The sequence below is a fragment of the Ictalurus furcatus genome, chromosome 5, assembly GCF_023375685.1.
Source record: "Ictalurus furcatus strain D&B chromosome 5, Billie_1.0, whole genome shotgun sequence".
In the NCBI taxonomy this organism is placed as follows: Eukaryota; Metazoa; Chordata; class Actinopteri; order Siluriformes; family Ictaluridae; genus Ictalurus; species Ictalurus furcatus.
In genome coordinates, this window is record NC_071259.1 from 26,786,051 (window position 1) to 26,801,504 (window position 15,454).

General features: G+C 40.1%; 1 protein-coding gene across 1 annotated transcript in view; it reads left to right on the forward strand.

Moving 5' to 3' along the window:
- The window catches only part of LOC128608093 (cAMP-specific 3',5'-cyclic phosphodiesterase 4D), a 32,627-nt gene extending 18,847 nt beyond the window's left edge, over nucleotides 1-13,780 (forward strand). Inside the window, exon 3 of the mRNA XM_053625517.1 lies at nucleotides 12,454-13,780. Within this exon, the coding sequence (XP_053481492.1) occupies nucleotides 12,454-12,505 (52 nt within the window). The 3' untranslated portion in view covers nucleotides 12,506-13,780. The remainder of the gene's footprint in view (nucleotides 1-12,453) is intronic.
- Nucleotides 13,781-15,454: the final 1,674 nt, after the last annotated feature.

The window sequence follows — 15,454 nt, forward strand, 5'->3', positions numbered from 1 at the left end:
AAGTCTCAGAATGCAGGGAGTTATATGCAGTTACACCAAGTTATAGCAGACATGCCACTTGGCTAGTTAGCAATCTATGAGATGACGAGTGTGATGGCGTTCATGGTGGTACTAGCATAAAAGTTGAAGCTTTTTATGCTGACCTGTTTGAGCAAACTGTAGATGAGGAGTGAGAGAGCTGGACAGACTGGAGTACTAAAGTGCTTTGGCATTGCTCTCTTTATGTACAGATGATGCAAGGGCTAAAATGACTGGCACCACTATCAGCAGGTAGTTGAACAGCATTACAAAATAAATCTCAGGTACCATTTCAGTTCACAGGTTTAATTATAAATGAATGGAAGTCATTCATGGTGGCTGTTTCTTTTAAACTGTTGGCTTAACTACAGTAACTCTACTATGTGTTTATGTGCACTCTCATTAAATGCAAATTTAATAGTTCACTAGGAAGAATAATGCAGGGGACTGGTCTTCTGTATGTGAGCATACACATTTCCAACATACCCTCAAGGCAGGACTGCAATGAGCTTTAATGTGACTAAGGTTGCTGCTGGAAGTGGTATTAGTGAGGCCAGCAGAGGACGCTCACCCTGTGGTCTGTGTGGGATCTAATGCCCCAGTATTAGATCGGGGGACACTACAATGTAAAAACAGCACCGTCTTTCGGATGAGACATTAAACCGAGGTACTGACGCTCTGTGGTCATTAAAATTCCCAGGACACTTACTGTAAAAGAGTAGGGGTATAACCCCGATGTCCTGGTGAAATTCCCCCACTGGCCTTTCTCTATCATGGCCCCCTAATAATCCCCATCTCTAAATTGGATACACCTCTCTCTCCTCTCCACTAATATCTGGTGTGTGGTGGGCGTTCTGGTGCACTTTGGCTGCCGTCGCATCATGCAGGTGGATGCTACACACTAGTGGTGGTTGAGGAAATGCCCCCCGCCATACATTTGAGTGTCTAGAAAAGCGCTATATAAATGTAACTGTAACAATTGAAATTGACACGGAATAAATTATGGATTTGCTGTGAGGAAATGTGCATTTGGATTAGTTCCACTGAAGTGTCCTTTAAGGGGGGGGCGACCTAACCTAAAATACCACACTACGCAATCTATTTACTTTGTCCTTTAAAGTTAATAATGGGAGAGTACATTAGTATGCAAATCATAATTGAGCTTATATTAAAATTTGAAAAATGGCAAAATGTGCATGCACCTATTTATGTTTTCTAATTGAGATGTGGAACAACGGTACTATGGGTTAGGTTTAGGCTAACCTTAAACTTAACCCCTGACCCTAATCCTAACCCTAGGTTATGAAAATTATATATAACACATTATATATATATATATATATATATATATATATATATATATATATATATATATATATATATATATATATATATATATATATATATGTATATGTGTGTGTGTGTGTGTGTGTGTGTGTGTGTGGCATAGTGATATAAGGACATTGATTTATGAGAAGCCTGTGGTTCTAATGTTGCTCAAACCACTGTGGTCATGACTTTAATCTCCAAATTTGATCTACTGAAGCTTCAACAAGGTCCTACTTTGTTCATACTTCTCTTTTAATTCAATGCATGAGAATTTGATGTCTCAGGAGCACTTAAAAACCCCCCAACATAAAATAGGGTTAGGGGGAGGGGTTTTAATATAGAAATATAATATAAATATTCAGCTTGTTCAACTACAGTGTGAGCACATATTGGATTAGCCTTCCTGGTGGTTTCTAATGTTAGAAAGTCAGCCTCACAGTTGGTAGGTTTCATGCTATGCTTGAACAGAGGAAGTAAAAGATAACGATGTCTGACTGGTAATCTGATAAGTATAAAGGAAGACCAATGAACAGATTTATCATCAAATGCAATTTCATGGTCAGGGTGAGGAAAATTTCGTGCTTCAGCACTTTCTGTCAGATTATGGGTTTGGATTTTACACCTACAGGAAAGCATCAGCACCTGTCACCTGCATTGAGAAGAAACTCTAACTTGATAGATTGAACCATTAAATGAACTGACATGGCAGCCTAGAGTAGTTACCAAATCATTTGTACACTGACAATAATTTATGGCTGTACCCTAATGATCTTAAATGTAGATTTATGCAATAACCATAGCTGCAGTGACAGTAGTTTATGGCTGCACTTCATTCATTCACTCAGCAACTGTAGATTGATGGTGCAGCGGATAGTGGCACCGCCTCACTGCTCCAGGGTCCCCGGTTTGATCCTGAGCTTGGGTTACTGCCTGTGTGGACTCACACCTCCCAAAAACATCCTGGTAGGTGGACTGACTATGTTAAATTGCCCCAAAGTAGGTATTAACTTGTGAATGGTGCATCCTATCGAGGGTTGTAAATCCTTCCCAGGATAAACTCTGGCTCCACCGTGACCATGAAGATTAATGAATAAATTAATCTTATGTAACTGCTTTATCCTGGTCAGGCTCATGGTGGATCCAGAGCCTATCCCAGGAACACTGGTCACACACATTCACCTGCTCCACCCACCCATCCATGTTTTTGAGGCGGTGTAAACAAACCCACGTACACATGAGGAGAACATATGTCACGCCACAAAGACAGCTGAACTGAGGATTGTACTGTGGACTCTGGAGCAGTGAGGCAGCAACACTACCCTACCCTACACTACCTTAGCTCTAGGCAAAGATAGGCAACCATTTTGGGCCCCTAAAAAAATGCAAATTATATATATTAATTATTAATGCTAAATAACATCCATTCATCCATGGATGGGGATATCATGGACGGGGTGCCAACCTTGGGGTGCACACACGCATACACTATGGATGCCAATCAGCCTACAACACATGTCTTTGGACTGGGGGAGGCCTCTGGAGTGCCTGGAGAAGCACAGGGAGAACATGCAAACTCAACACATGTACACGGTGGAGGCGGAAATCGAACCCCAACCCTGGAGGTGTGAGGTAAACATGCTAACCACTAATCCACTGTGCCCCCGTGCTAAAAATTTAAACGTTGAAGTTAGAACACTGAAATCACTAAATCTGCCCCTGCCTATCTGCACTTAAAATCATCCATGTACTGTACCTCTGGATCACTGTTACACTACACTGTGTCCATAATACATAATCTGCTCTATTCATATTATGTGCACCAGTCTCAAACGCGTGCAGTACATTTCCCCACATACAGTACGTGCACACCTTTTTGTGTCGCATCTGTTAGTTTAAGGAGCATTTCACTGTAACACAGGAATTTAATTGTTTTGTCATATAACAATAAAGCTGACTTGATCTTGTCTTAAAATTTGCCTCACCTGACAACCAACTAATCCAGAGTTAACTCTGTGCCGCCTTCACTGGCATTTGTAAGGAATGTATGTGTGTATGTGTGTGTGTGTGTGTGTAAGCGTGCTTTGCTAAAAACGTCACAAAAGTCCTTAGACACAATAGCATGAATGGTGTGTAGAATCTCACCTAGTGGGCGGAACCCGAGTTCTTTAGCTGGGAAGGGAGCTGCTTTGTTGAAGTGGGCGTGGCCAGTGGTGCGCCCAGGTTTATAGCCAAGCGCGCGCTCATATTCACTACTAAGACAAGCTGTGTGAACGAGGGGTGATTATATGGACTTCAAAAACCTTTTTTTTTTCTTCCAATTATAAATATAGTAATAAGTCGTATTTGTGAGATAGGATTAAAACATTACAATATGACTTTGGAGCGAACGAACAGATATTGTTTTTGTATGCGTTCGCGGAGGAAATTAAACGCGGTGAAGAATAGCCTAGCGTTATTATTTTTAAGCAGCCATGTTTTTACTGTAAAGTGACTTAATTAACATTTTCCACCATAAATGGACATTTGGAGTCTCTGCTTCCACTTTGTGGAACTGACAGCTGTAAGTTACTTTAGGAACCTCGGATAAGTTGTCTCTCTCTCTCTCTGTGTGTGTGGGGGGGTTTCTTTATTTATTTCCCCCCCTTTAAAAAAATAAACAATATATATATATATATATATATATCTGTATATAAGAGCGCGAGTATGGATGCCGGTGGCGGGGTGACGGCTCCGTGCCTCTCTCCCAGCAGCGGGGAAAATAATATTAAAGCTCCCAAACATCTGTGGAGACAACAGGACCAAGTGGCTCTTCAGCCTCAATCCCAGGCTCAGGTTCAGCTCCAGTCTCAGCAGTGCCACGGAGCGCGGAAGAGCCACCGGGTGAGACAGCGCGGCTTCTCGGACAACGAAAAATATCTGTGTCCGAGGACAATGGAGCGCACGTACGCGGTGGACACCGGCGGTCGCCCCGGTCTCAAGAAATCCAGGATGTCATGGCCATCGTCCTTTCAAGGACTCCGACGGTGAGACGCGGACTTCCGCTCCTTTTCTTCTTTTTCATGTCGCTTCTTCTCTCTGACACGCGTTAAGAATGAGGAATACTCGGAGAATTCAGTCCCCGAGACGTGAACTTTCTACCGCTATATTTGCCAAAACAAACATTTAAACAAATAGCAACGCGCTCTTCGCGAGCCGCTTTCAGTCACGTGACTTTTCTTAATTGCTAGCCCACGGGTTTCATGTCGCTAACATTGCTGCTAGGTAAGTGCACTATTGCAAGGTACTTATGGTTTTAGTTTAGTACCATAAAAATAGTCCAGTTCCCCCGTCTATCCAGCATATTTTACTCCCAAACCCTGGCCCTGGAGACCCCCCTATCCTGCACGTGCTTGTTTGCCTTTCCACCTATACACCTGATTCAGCTAATTAAAAGTGCTTCCTGAGTTAATGTGGGTATGTTGGAGCAGGAAAACACTATATAATGTGAAGGACAGAGTGTACTACAGGACCAGAGTTAAGAACATGTGCATTAAAATAAATGTGAAGCATAAAGGGCACTCTAGGGCATGGGAACCTGTGCATTAAATGTGAAGGACTGGGTACTTGAAGACCAGGGTTGGGAACCTGTGCAGGAGAGGCAAGAATGAATGTGCAGGACAGGCAGAGTGTACAGGATGAGGGTTCGGAACCTGTGCAGGAGAGACAAAAATGAATGTGCAGGAGAGACAGAGTGTACAGGATGAGGGTTGGGAACCTGTGCATTAAAATGAATGTGCAGGATAGACAGAGTACATCAGGACCAGGGCTAGGAACCTGTGCATTAAAATAAACGTGCCAGACAGACAGAGTGTACATCAGGACCAGGGTTAGGAACCTGTGCATTAAAATGAACGTGCCGGACAGACAGAGTGTACATCAGTACCAGGGTTAGGAACCTGTGCATTAAAATGAACGTGCCGGACAGACAGAGTGTACATCAGGACCAAGGTTGGGAACCTGTGCATTAAAATGGACGTGCAGGATAGACAGAGTGTACATCAGGACCAGGGATGGGAACTTGTGCGTTAAAATGTAAGGGTAGGTGGTTCTCTGCGACCAGGGTTGGGAGCCAGTGCATTAAATTGTGAAGGATAGGGATTAATTCAGGACCATCTTTGGTAGCCTGTGGTTTAGTGGTTTCTCTGAATTATCTCGTGCTGATTAAACTCCTCTGTTGTATTATTAATTCTGAAGTTTGTTTAACTAGCTATGTGTTAGAAAGGAGAATACTACAGTTTGCAGGATAATTTCCTATTTGATCAATTTGATGTAGTATTGTGTGGCACATCAGCATGATCCTCATCAGGATATAAACTGAAAACCATTAATACTAAAATACATCTGGCAGGTGGTACTGCAGTATTGGGGCATGCACAAACAGATTTAGAGACAGATTCTTCCCACAGCCTTATACCCCTACAGCCTTCCCACATTAAATAACCATGCACACTGTGCTAGCTGGACATTTACTGCATATTGCACATTATCTTTGTACTGTAGTGTGTAAACTACTCCTATTGCACTCTTTATTTACCCAGCAAACTACTTACATATGCTAATATTAACATTAAATTATTATCTCCTGTGTCAGAACTCACTGCTATTACCATAGTGCACAATACAATATATAGTTTGCTACTTGTTACTTTTTATTAGTCACACAATTTACATCTGTATTTTATTTAGCACTTTTTTGTATTTTACCTTCGTGTTTAATTTTCTCCTAACCTCTGATTATTCTGCTCCTGAAGTCCACTTGTATTTGCATATTGGTGTTTTTCCTGCTCAGCGCTCTAACATGTGACTTAGACTAAAATGGGTGTAGTAGAGCAAGAAATTGCACCAAATTGTGCAGTGCAATGCAGTAGGACTCAAGGGGCGTGATTGGGAAATGCAGGCCTAAATTGTGCCTAAGGATATAAACATATACAGAACCCCCTCCTGAGAAGTTATTTCAGCCGTGACCTCTTTTGAGCTGGAAATGGGAATGAAGGCAATCATAGACGAGCCTAGAAACCAGTTCATGGGCAAATGAGTTCTCTACTTCTGTTTGCATATGTTTTGTATGCAAACAGCACTAACGCTTGCATGGCATCTCAATTTGAGAAGTACTGTCAACTGAAGGATGGTTTTATAGGCGTAAGAACATCTTCAGTTTCACCTGTTGGCTCTATTTCATACTGTGTCCAAGATCCTGCTGTGCTTTAATAAGAACATGCATCAAGGTTATATTGAGCACAAACTGAAAAGTTCTGTCACGCAGCCAGTCTTTATATCCTGTAATTGCTTTTTAAGTCAATTCACAATCCATTTACTCATTACAAGAGATGATTTCTTTTTTGAGAATGAACCTGACACTCATTTTAGACACATTAGGTTCCCTGACTCACCCATGAGTAATATAGCACTAAGGTTTTCTAAACTTTCAGGATTTAAAAAAAGAGAGGAATCCCTGAATATATGAATGTCCTACAGAAGCGATTAGAAATTTTTTTTTGTTTGTTTGTTTGTTTAAGATTATGCATTAAGCATTATGGCTTAGCTTTCGAGACAACCTATCAAATAAGGTTTCAAAGGTAGAATAACCTTTGTCTAAACAAGACTGGGATTTTATTCAGTTCATGCTTTTATGATAAAGATTATTTCTTAGTTCAAGATAAGCAAAAGTAATCTCTTCGGAGAGCTAGAGAAGTGAGACGTTTTTACACAAACGGTTGGATCACAGAAGAAGAAATGGAGACCATGTGCTCAACTTGCTGTAAGATTTATTGACTGGTTATACTCACAAAGATCAACCCCTTGTATCCCATGATGCTTTGACAAGGCCAGACTTGGATTTCTAACGTTCCTATTAGTTACTGTTTTTAAGAGTATAATATGCAGTATTTTAAGTTAAAACATATAAGACAAAATGAAATGAGAACAAATCACAATAACGCTTTCAGTAAAATTTACCTGGGGCAGTAGAGAACTCATTGTATCTTTTCTTTCATAACTCCATAATACAAATACCTGAATAATTTATGGCTCACCGTTGAACAAAATATAAACGAACCTTTTAATTTCATTTTTTTCATCAACATTAGAAAATAGCGTCACTATAGTTTTATAAACCAAGGTGTTTTTTTTGTTTTTGTTCGAGTGAAGAATGAGGCTGTAACCACTGCTGGTTTCTCAGAATTAAATTCAACATTACATTTAATAATTTATAGAGGCAGTTTTGTAGATCCAATATCTCCTAGTTTATCAACCTTAGCAAATCATTGTACAGTCTGTGCAGACAAGAGTTGCTCAGCTTTTATCCAGCTTCATTAATATAAAGTGTGAACAGAATAATCTGTGATATGTACCCTGGAGCGACACGCGGACTTATTTTGCAAAAGCAAAAACAATGAAAGACCTACATTGTTGGCAACGTTGCATGTTGATCTGTTAAGGAGATTATGTAATTACTTACACTAGCCAGTGCTCTTATCAAACAATTTTTTTTTATCATCAGAAATGCTAGTTGAAGCAGTTGCCTTAATGATATACATTTCACCACTACATCACTAATATCCACTCATCTCTAATTCTCACTAACTGCTGTGGGTCCTCACGGCATTGTGGAACTTTTGCTGAAAAGTAGAAAAGGGACTGGCAGCAGCGAACGCAGACGTGTGGACGATGACGTGCATCGCCTTCTGCTATTCTTGTCAAAGCTAAAGCTTTTTGATGTGTTTGAGAAGCCTGAGGAGACGCTCAGTTATTACCGAGCCTTGTTTCTCACAGTGCCTGCTGTGTGTGTGTGTGGTGTGTGTGTGGTGTGTGTGTGGTGTGTGTGTGGTGTGTGTGTGGTGTGTGTGTGGTGTGTGTGTGTGTGTGTGTGTGTGTGTGTGTGTGTGTGTGTCTGCGCGCGCATGTGTGTGCGTAGTGACCGAGAGAGCTGATGCAAGCTTCAGAGTATGACTGACTTGCTCTAAATATCCGCCCTGCATCTCAAATGCATGTTTACAGGCATGCTGGTTGGTAATCTTCAAAAATTAGCATTTATAGTCATGTAATAAGTTCAGAATATAGATATCAATATTGGGGTTTTTTTTTTTTTTTTTTTTTTGGTTTTGTTCAAAGATCAGGAATCATATTAAAAAATATTTTTAAGGTTGCTTATCCGCTGCATAGTCTTAAGTAATTGACGTTTAATTTGGGATTGCAGATGGATGGTTGTGTGACTGTATAATTATAACGTATCTCTATTTACATTGGGTCTTGCAGACGGGAGGATGATCGAGATCTTGTAAAAGTGACTCTGATTTCAGTGGCAAGCTTTCAGAGAAGGACAGAATGATCTATTAAGTCATTCAATGCTATCTTTAAGGTGAACATTCTATATGTGTCAGACTTTATTGTCAGAATAGTCAGTCTTACTGTAGACCAGAACACACCTACACTCTCTGAGCACTTTTTTTAGGAACACCTGTACCCCTACCTATTCATGCAATTATTTAATCAGCCAATCATGTGGTAGCAGGGCATAAAATCATGCAGATACGGGCCAGCAGTTTCGAGTAATGTTCACATCAACCATCAGAATGGGGTAAAAATGTGATCTGAGTGGTTTTGATTGTGGCAAGATTGTTGGTGTCAGACAGGCTGGTTTGAGTATTTCTATAACTGCTGATCTCCTGGGATTTTCATGCACAACAGTCTCTACAGTTTACTCGATGGTGCAATAAAGAAAAAACCTCCACCGAGCTGCAGTTCTGCAGACGGAAATGCCTTGCTGATGAGAGAGGTCAATGGAAAATGGCCAGACTGGTTCGAGCTGACAGAAAGGCTACAGGAATGCTGATAACTACTCTGTACAGTTGTGGTGAGCAAAAAAGCATCTCAGAATGCACAACCAGTCAAACCTTGAGGTGGATGGGCTACAGCAGCAGAAGACTATGTCTGGTTCCAATTTTCTCAGCCAAGAACAAAAAAGCTGAGGCTGCAGTGGGCACAGGCTCAGCAAAACTAGAAAAGACTGGAGAAACGTAGCCTGGTCTGATGAATCTCGATTTAAGAGGCACACAGATGGTAGAGTCAGAATTTGGCACCAACAGCATGCATCCATGGATCTAACCTGCCTTGGGTCAACCGTCCAGTCTGGTGGAGGTGGTGTAATGGTGTGGGGAATGTTTTTGACACTTTTGGGCCTGTTAATACCAATCAATCATCACTTGAATGCCATAGCATATTGTAGAGTATTGTTGCTGACCATGTGTATCCCCTCATGGCCACGATTTACCCTTTTTCTTAGAATTGAGGCTGTTTTTATAGTAAGGGGGGCTACCCAGTATTAGTATAGTGTTCCTAATAAAGTGACCTGTGGGTGTATACATGCCAACATTATTTCCAATGCTATATGTCTGATACAGGCAGAAAAAGGTTTAATAGAAATTTGAATGCAGATGCTTCCTGGTTGTGTGTAATGCATGATACATCATGCCATGCTGTGTGGCATTTATAAAAATGATAAACAAGCACATTTAGATTAAGATGATAAGATCTATATGACTTTGAAAGAGGATGTGTTATGGAGCACGGATGGCAGGAACTTCAGTTAGACGGACTGCTCAACTGGCTGTGTTTCAATAGCAACAGTGACTAAAGGGAAAGCTATATTCAGATCTTTGGGGGGAAAAAACCATCAGTAAAAATGGTTGGAAATTGTGGTTGAGCGTGCACATCCAGGCCATATTCAGAGCTGGCCACTTAATTGCATGACTTAAATCCAAAATGTATGTGAATGTTTACATGTGGAAAGTTACTCATATTCAGTGTTTATGAATGCACTTAAGTTGAATTTTTTTTTTTTGCTGTGCAATTCAGATTGGTGCAAATCACCTGCATGTTGTTCATACTTCCAAGGTTGACAGATTTTACTTCAGCAGAAGGTCCTCTGACGAGAGTTTTTCAGTAGTGTCAAAGACACTGCCTTTAATCATGAGCACCTGCCTTTAAGCCTGACAAAATAAATTGGGAAAAGAAAATGCAGACTACATCCCCTGGCAAAAAATGATGGAATCACCACACGTGGAGGATGCTCACATGGGGTTTTTTTTTTTTTTTTTTAACTTTGTAGCAAATAAACAAATGAAAGATATGACAAAACAATTTTTGTTTAATAGCTGAACATTCTGGCTTCATGATACATACCTCAAACAAGGAAAATAAAATTGTTTTAATAAATGCCATATTTTTTCCCCCCAGATCAAGAATCAATGTTGAGGGGAAAAAAAATATGGGAATCTTCAACAAAAAAAAAATCACAATTAGTACTTCGTTCCTCCTCCGCGGCTTTCGTGATGGTTTGAATTCTTTGAAGTATGGACTTTATATTCTCCATCTGTGAGTTGAAATGCCTTTCCTGAGGAAAAGCTTCAACACTCTTTGCTCTGTGGCAAGATGCATGATCATCCTGAAATATGACTTCATCATCACCAAACCGGTTTTCTATCAATGGAACGAGAAAAGTGTCCAGAATTACAGTGTATACCCGTGCATTGACTGTTGAGGTCTCCCCTGGTCCTTTATCTGGGGGAATATGATTGTTTTCTTCAGGCAGTCATCTTTATATGTTTCGTTAGAACAGCACCTGACAAATGTTACAGCATCAACTCCTTGGCCAATGCAGATTCATGATTTATCACCGAATATCACTTTCATCCAATCATCCACACTCCATGATTGCTTCTCTTTAGCCCACTGTAACCTTGTTTTCTTCTGTTTAGGCGTTAGTGCTGGTTTTGCTTTGGCTTTTCTATACCTAAATCCCATTCCAATCAATTTCCTACAGTTCTGTCACAGACATTGACTCCTGTTTCTGCTCATTTGTTTTTCGTTTGTTTTGTTGTGCATTTTCTATTTTCAAGGCGTATTGCGTTGAGCTTTCTATTCTGACGCTTTGACGTCTATTCGAATGTTTTCCTTTATGTAAACTTCCCATTTTGTTTAAACTTGCACCAACTGTCAGACACAGCTGGCTGGTCACAATCAGACAAAAAACAATCTTTGAAAACAATCTTTTGCTACATTCTGTGTTGGATTTCCTTCTTGCTGGAGTTTTATAATCCTTTCCATTGTTTCAATTGACACCTCTCTTGTTGGGGCCATGTTTCCTTTCAAAAAGTCCAAGGTTTAGGTCTGTAAGCTCTCTTTTAAGGGTCGTAAGCGCACTGTTTTAACTGCAGACTAATTAGTATTTTTAGACTTGTGCTGGTATTTGTTTTAGAAGTACAAATTACAAGGTGATTCCATATATATATTTTTTTTCCTCAATATTGAGTGATTCTATAATTTTTTTTTTTCCTCTACTTGATCTAGAATACAAATATGCCATTAATGAAAATAATTTCATTTAAATGGTTTGAGGTACATTAAACAAAGCCAGAATGTTCAGTTATTAAACGATTATATTTTTTGTCATATCTGTGATTTTTGTTTTTGGTTGCTAAAGTAAAAAAAATCCATGTGAGCATCCTCTAAGTGTGGTGATTCCATCATTTTTGCCAGGGGTTGTATAATACCAAAGTATTGCTGCATGACTAGACTTGGTTGTAATTTTGTTACTTGAACTCTCATTATTCGGAAGCTTGTACAATATTACGTGATCCAGCACGTCCTATTATTGTGCGCTGAAAGTTAATGTGAACTTAATGAAGGCATGAGATACAAGGTCATGAAGCCACATAGTCATAATGTGTTATTTCATCATGATTTTAATTTTGAGTGGTTGTGTTAATAAAATAATACCAACGTTTTTTATTAATTCGATGTGCTCTCCTGTAAAGAAAATATGCCCATGGTAAGAAGGATAAGCTGACTAAGAATTCATCTGCTATGCTACGTATCACTTTGTGTACTTCAGAATTTTATACATAATACTGCTCTTGCAGTATTTGTCCTCAAAATGTATTGTGCAGTCTGTACAGTCATCAACTTCTGGCATTTAATTCAGCAGAGAATACTGTGCTTTTGATTATCCATCTCTCAAACTGTTGCCTGCTGGGACTGAACTTTTTTTTTTTTTTTTTCTTCTCTTAGCCGTTGGATTCCCAGCTTCCCCATGTCGTCATGTCTATTGATTCCATTGTAGTTTCACTGCCCTGCTGAGTTTACCCCAGCCAAGCCCAGCTGAGAGTCTGTCACACTGATTCCTGATTGTCTGAGCAGACTACAGAGCAGTCTGAACGGTGTTCTTACAAAAAATAGAGTGGGAATACATAAAGAACTTATTGGATGAAAGTGCCAAGCTTTATTTAAGCACGTTTTCTGAACAGATCCATCACGCTGTATTTGTGTGTTAATCCTGTCTCGTGTCTTAGTACAGACCAAAAGCCGTTCCTCACCACCTGGATAGCTGATATAGGGAGAGCTTACACAGATCCTGCTTGTGATGGGTAGGTATCAGTCGGTTAGTGCGGTCCATCACAAGAGTGCATGGCAAAAAAACAGGAAGCTGTACCACAGCCAGACGTAGCATGTGCAGAAATGTAAAAATGCTTTCAGTAATGAGTGGCTTCAGCACGTCTCAATGGGCTTTCCTTTTATTCCGGTATTCTGATGCCATCTGCTAAGGATGACTCGCACAAGCCGCTTTTGATTTCATCCGCTAACAGATGTGTTTAATTTGAGTGGAAGTTATTAATTAGACCGGCTGCCCCTGAACATGTCTTTATTTTCTATGCAAGCTGCTGGAAGAAAGCTTAAAGGATGACTTTAGCTGAGCTTGAAGAAAATTCTCATAGGGTCCTGGTTTGATCCTGAGCTCTGGGAACTGTCTGTTCTCCCCGTGTCAACATGGGTTTCCCCAGGGTTCTACAGTTTCCTTCTAAAAACCTTCCAGTAGGTGGATTGGGGATTGCTACTCTAAATTGCTTTTAAGTGTGTATTCCAGCCTCATGCCCAGTGTTGCTGGGATTGGCTCTAGATCCACTGAGACCCTGACCCTGACCAGGATAAAGTGGTAATTGAACATGCATGAAGGAATGAAAAACACTTGAAGTGCTTCTCTCATTCTCGCAAATGTAAATAAAATTTCTGCTCAGAGAACAAACTCCAGACCCAGGTTCAATGAATAGGAGAAAAAAAAACCCAGTGTAGACCATCAACATCTAACCAATCAACACAAGAAGGTGCCAATAATACTTAACTCTCGGATCCCCCTTATGTGACAGACGTTCTCAGGGTTTCCGCGGGTCCTTAAAAAGTCTTAAATTCCTTAATGTAAAAATAAGACCTTAATTAGCATTAAAATGTCTAAAATTCATGTTTCAAAGGTCTTAAAAATGCAACTGAACCGACATAGTAAAGCTTTAGATTTTATTTTGGCTGGTTACTGTTTGAGATGGTAAAGCCATGTTACACTCACTGAGTGTGTGTGTGTGTGTGTGTGTGTGTGTGTGTGTGTGTGTGTGTGTGTGTGTGACTCATCATTGTTTTAGAGCGGCTCGGTCCACGATAACTGCCGCTCCACACAGCCTTCATCTCTGTCTGTGCTGTGTGTCACTTATAACCTATTAAGACACAACACACACCAGACTCACTTTAGTTTTACGTTAGCGTAATCTCAAACATGTTTGTGGGCAGAGGTTTACAGCATTTCAGCTGATTGGTAATGAGAAGTGAATTTAAAAAAATAAAATAAAAAAAAAACTGTTGCCAACTAAACGGAGGTCTTCCTGCGGTTTTCCACCAAAATAAAAGCCACAAGGTCTAACGAATAAATGTGAATTAAGTCGGAAAATATATTACTATTGTTATAGTACTACTTGAACCCCCAAATAAAAATTTATTATTATAATTAAGTATTATTCAGTGCAATAGTATTACAAAATAGCAAAGGTGTTTCTTGTACATTTTCCTCTTTACAAAAATTTCTGTATATTTATAACACTACTTGTTACATTACCCTGGCAATAAGTTACAACAAAACTTGTAAACACTGCTGCGAGGGACTTTCTGATACAGCTGCTGAGGGAGTGATGGTACATTTTCAACACGTTTTTCTCTTCTGACTGCTGTAATCCATCTCTTCCCCCCCCCTCCTCTTGGAAAGTGATGGAAAGGAAATACTGGATTTTTATTTTCTTTCACTGTTGGAGCAAATGGTAATACAAAAAGGATATTTGCTCTGGTCTCCCATACACCTCTATAGAAGTTTAATTTGAAGTTTTATTTGAAATGCAGATACCTGTAGATACCTTGTTTCAGGTGTTTTGGAAGGACCACAGTATTTATTTAGCTATATCCAGCTTATGCACAAAAAACCCCTCTCACAATATATTAAATAATGATGTTTTCATTTTTACTGTAGCCGTGGGTTTGTTTCCTAAACCTGATCCAAGCAGAAGGAATGAAAACCAGACGGATTAAATCTACTCCATTCTATTTGGGTTCTCGATTACTTTGTTTCCAGTTTGTCCACGTAATGGCTGGGATGGAGAGAAGAAAATAGGTTACCGAGTTGTAAAGGGCATCCTGCTCTAGTCCTTCAAGACAAGAATAATGAGGTTAGCGACAGAGAGGCAGAGTGAGGGAGCCTCAGTTACTGTGCCATGTGGAGCAGAATTTGCAATCAAAGACGATGGGAGAGATGGAGCTCAGGGGATCAAGTACTGTTCCACTTCCTCAGAATCACCCCATCCCCCTATTTTGCCCAGAAAACCACCCGATCTACATGGATCTCCACTATTTTTGTAAAAAAAAAAAAGATTAAGGTTTAACTCCAGTTAGTTTGAGGAGCATGTCAATTTTATACATCTACACCTTTCATATGGAGTTCATATGGCTCTCCTCTCTCCAGCACTAAAATCCATATTTAACACTATATATATTTTCTTTCCAATATATTTTCTGCAAGCTCAGTGTCTGTGATCCTTAGTTGAAAATTCTTGATTTTGTGTAGCTGGTGTTACATGACACGGTGGGGGATTGGGCCAGCTCAATTGAACCCTGTAGGCAGACTCCTGAGGTACTGCTGTGTTCTCTCTCTCTCTCTCTCTCTCTCTCTCTGTGTGTGTGTGTGTGTGTGTGTGTGTGTGTG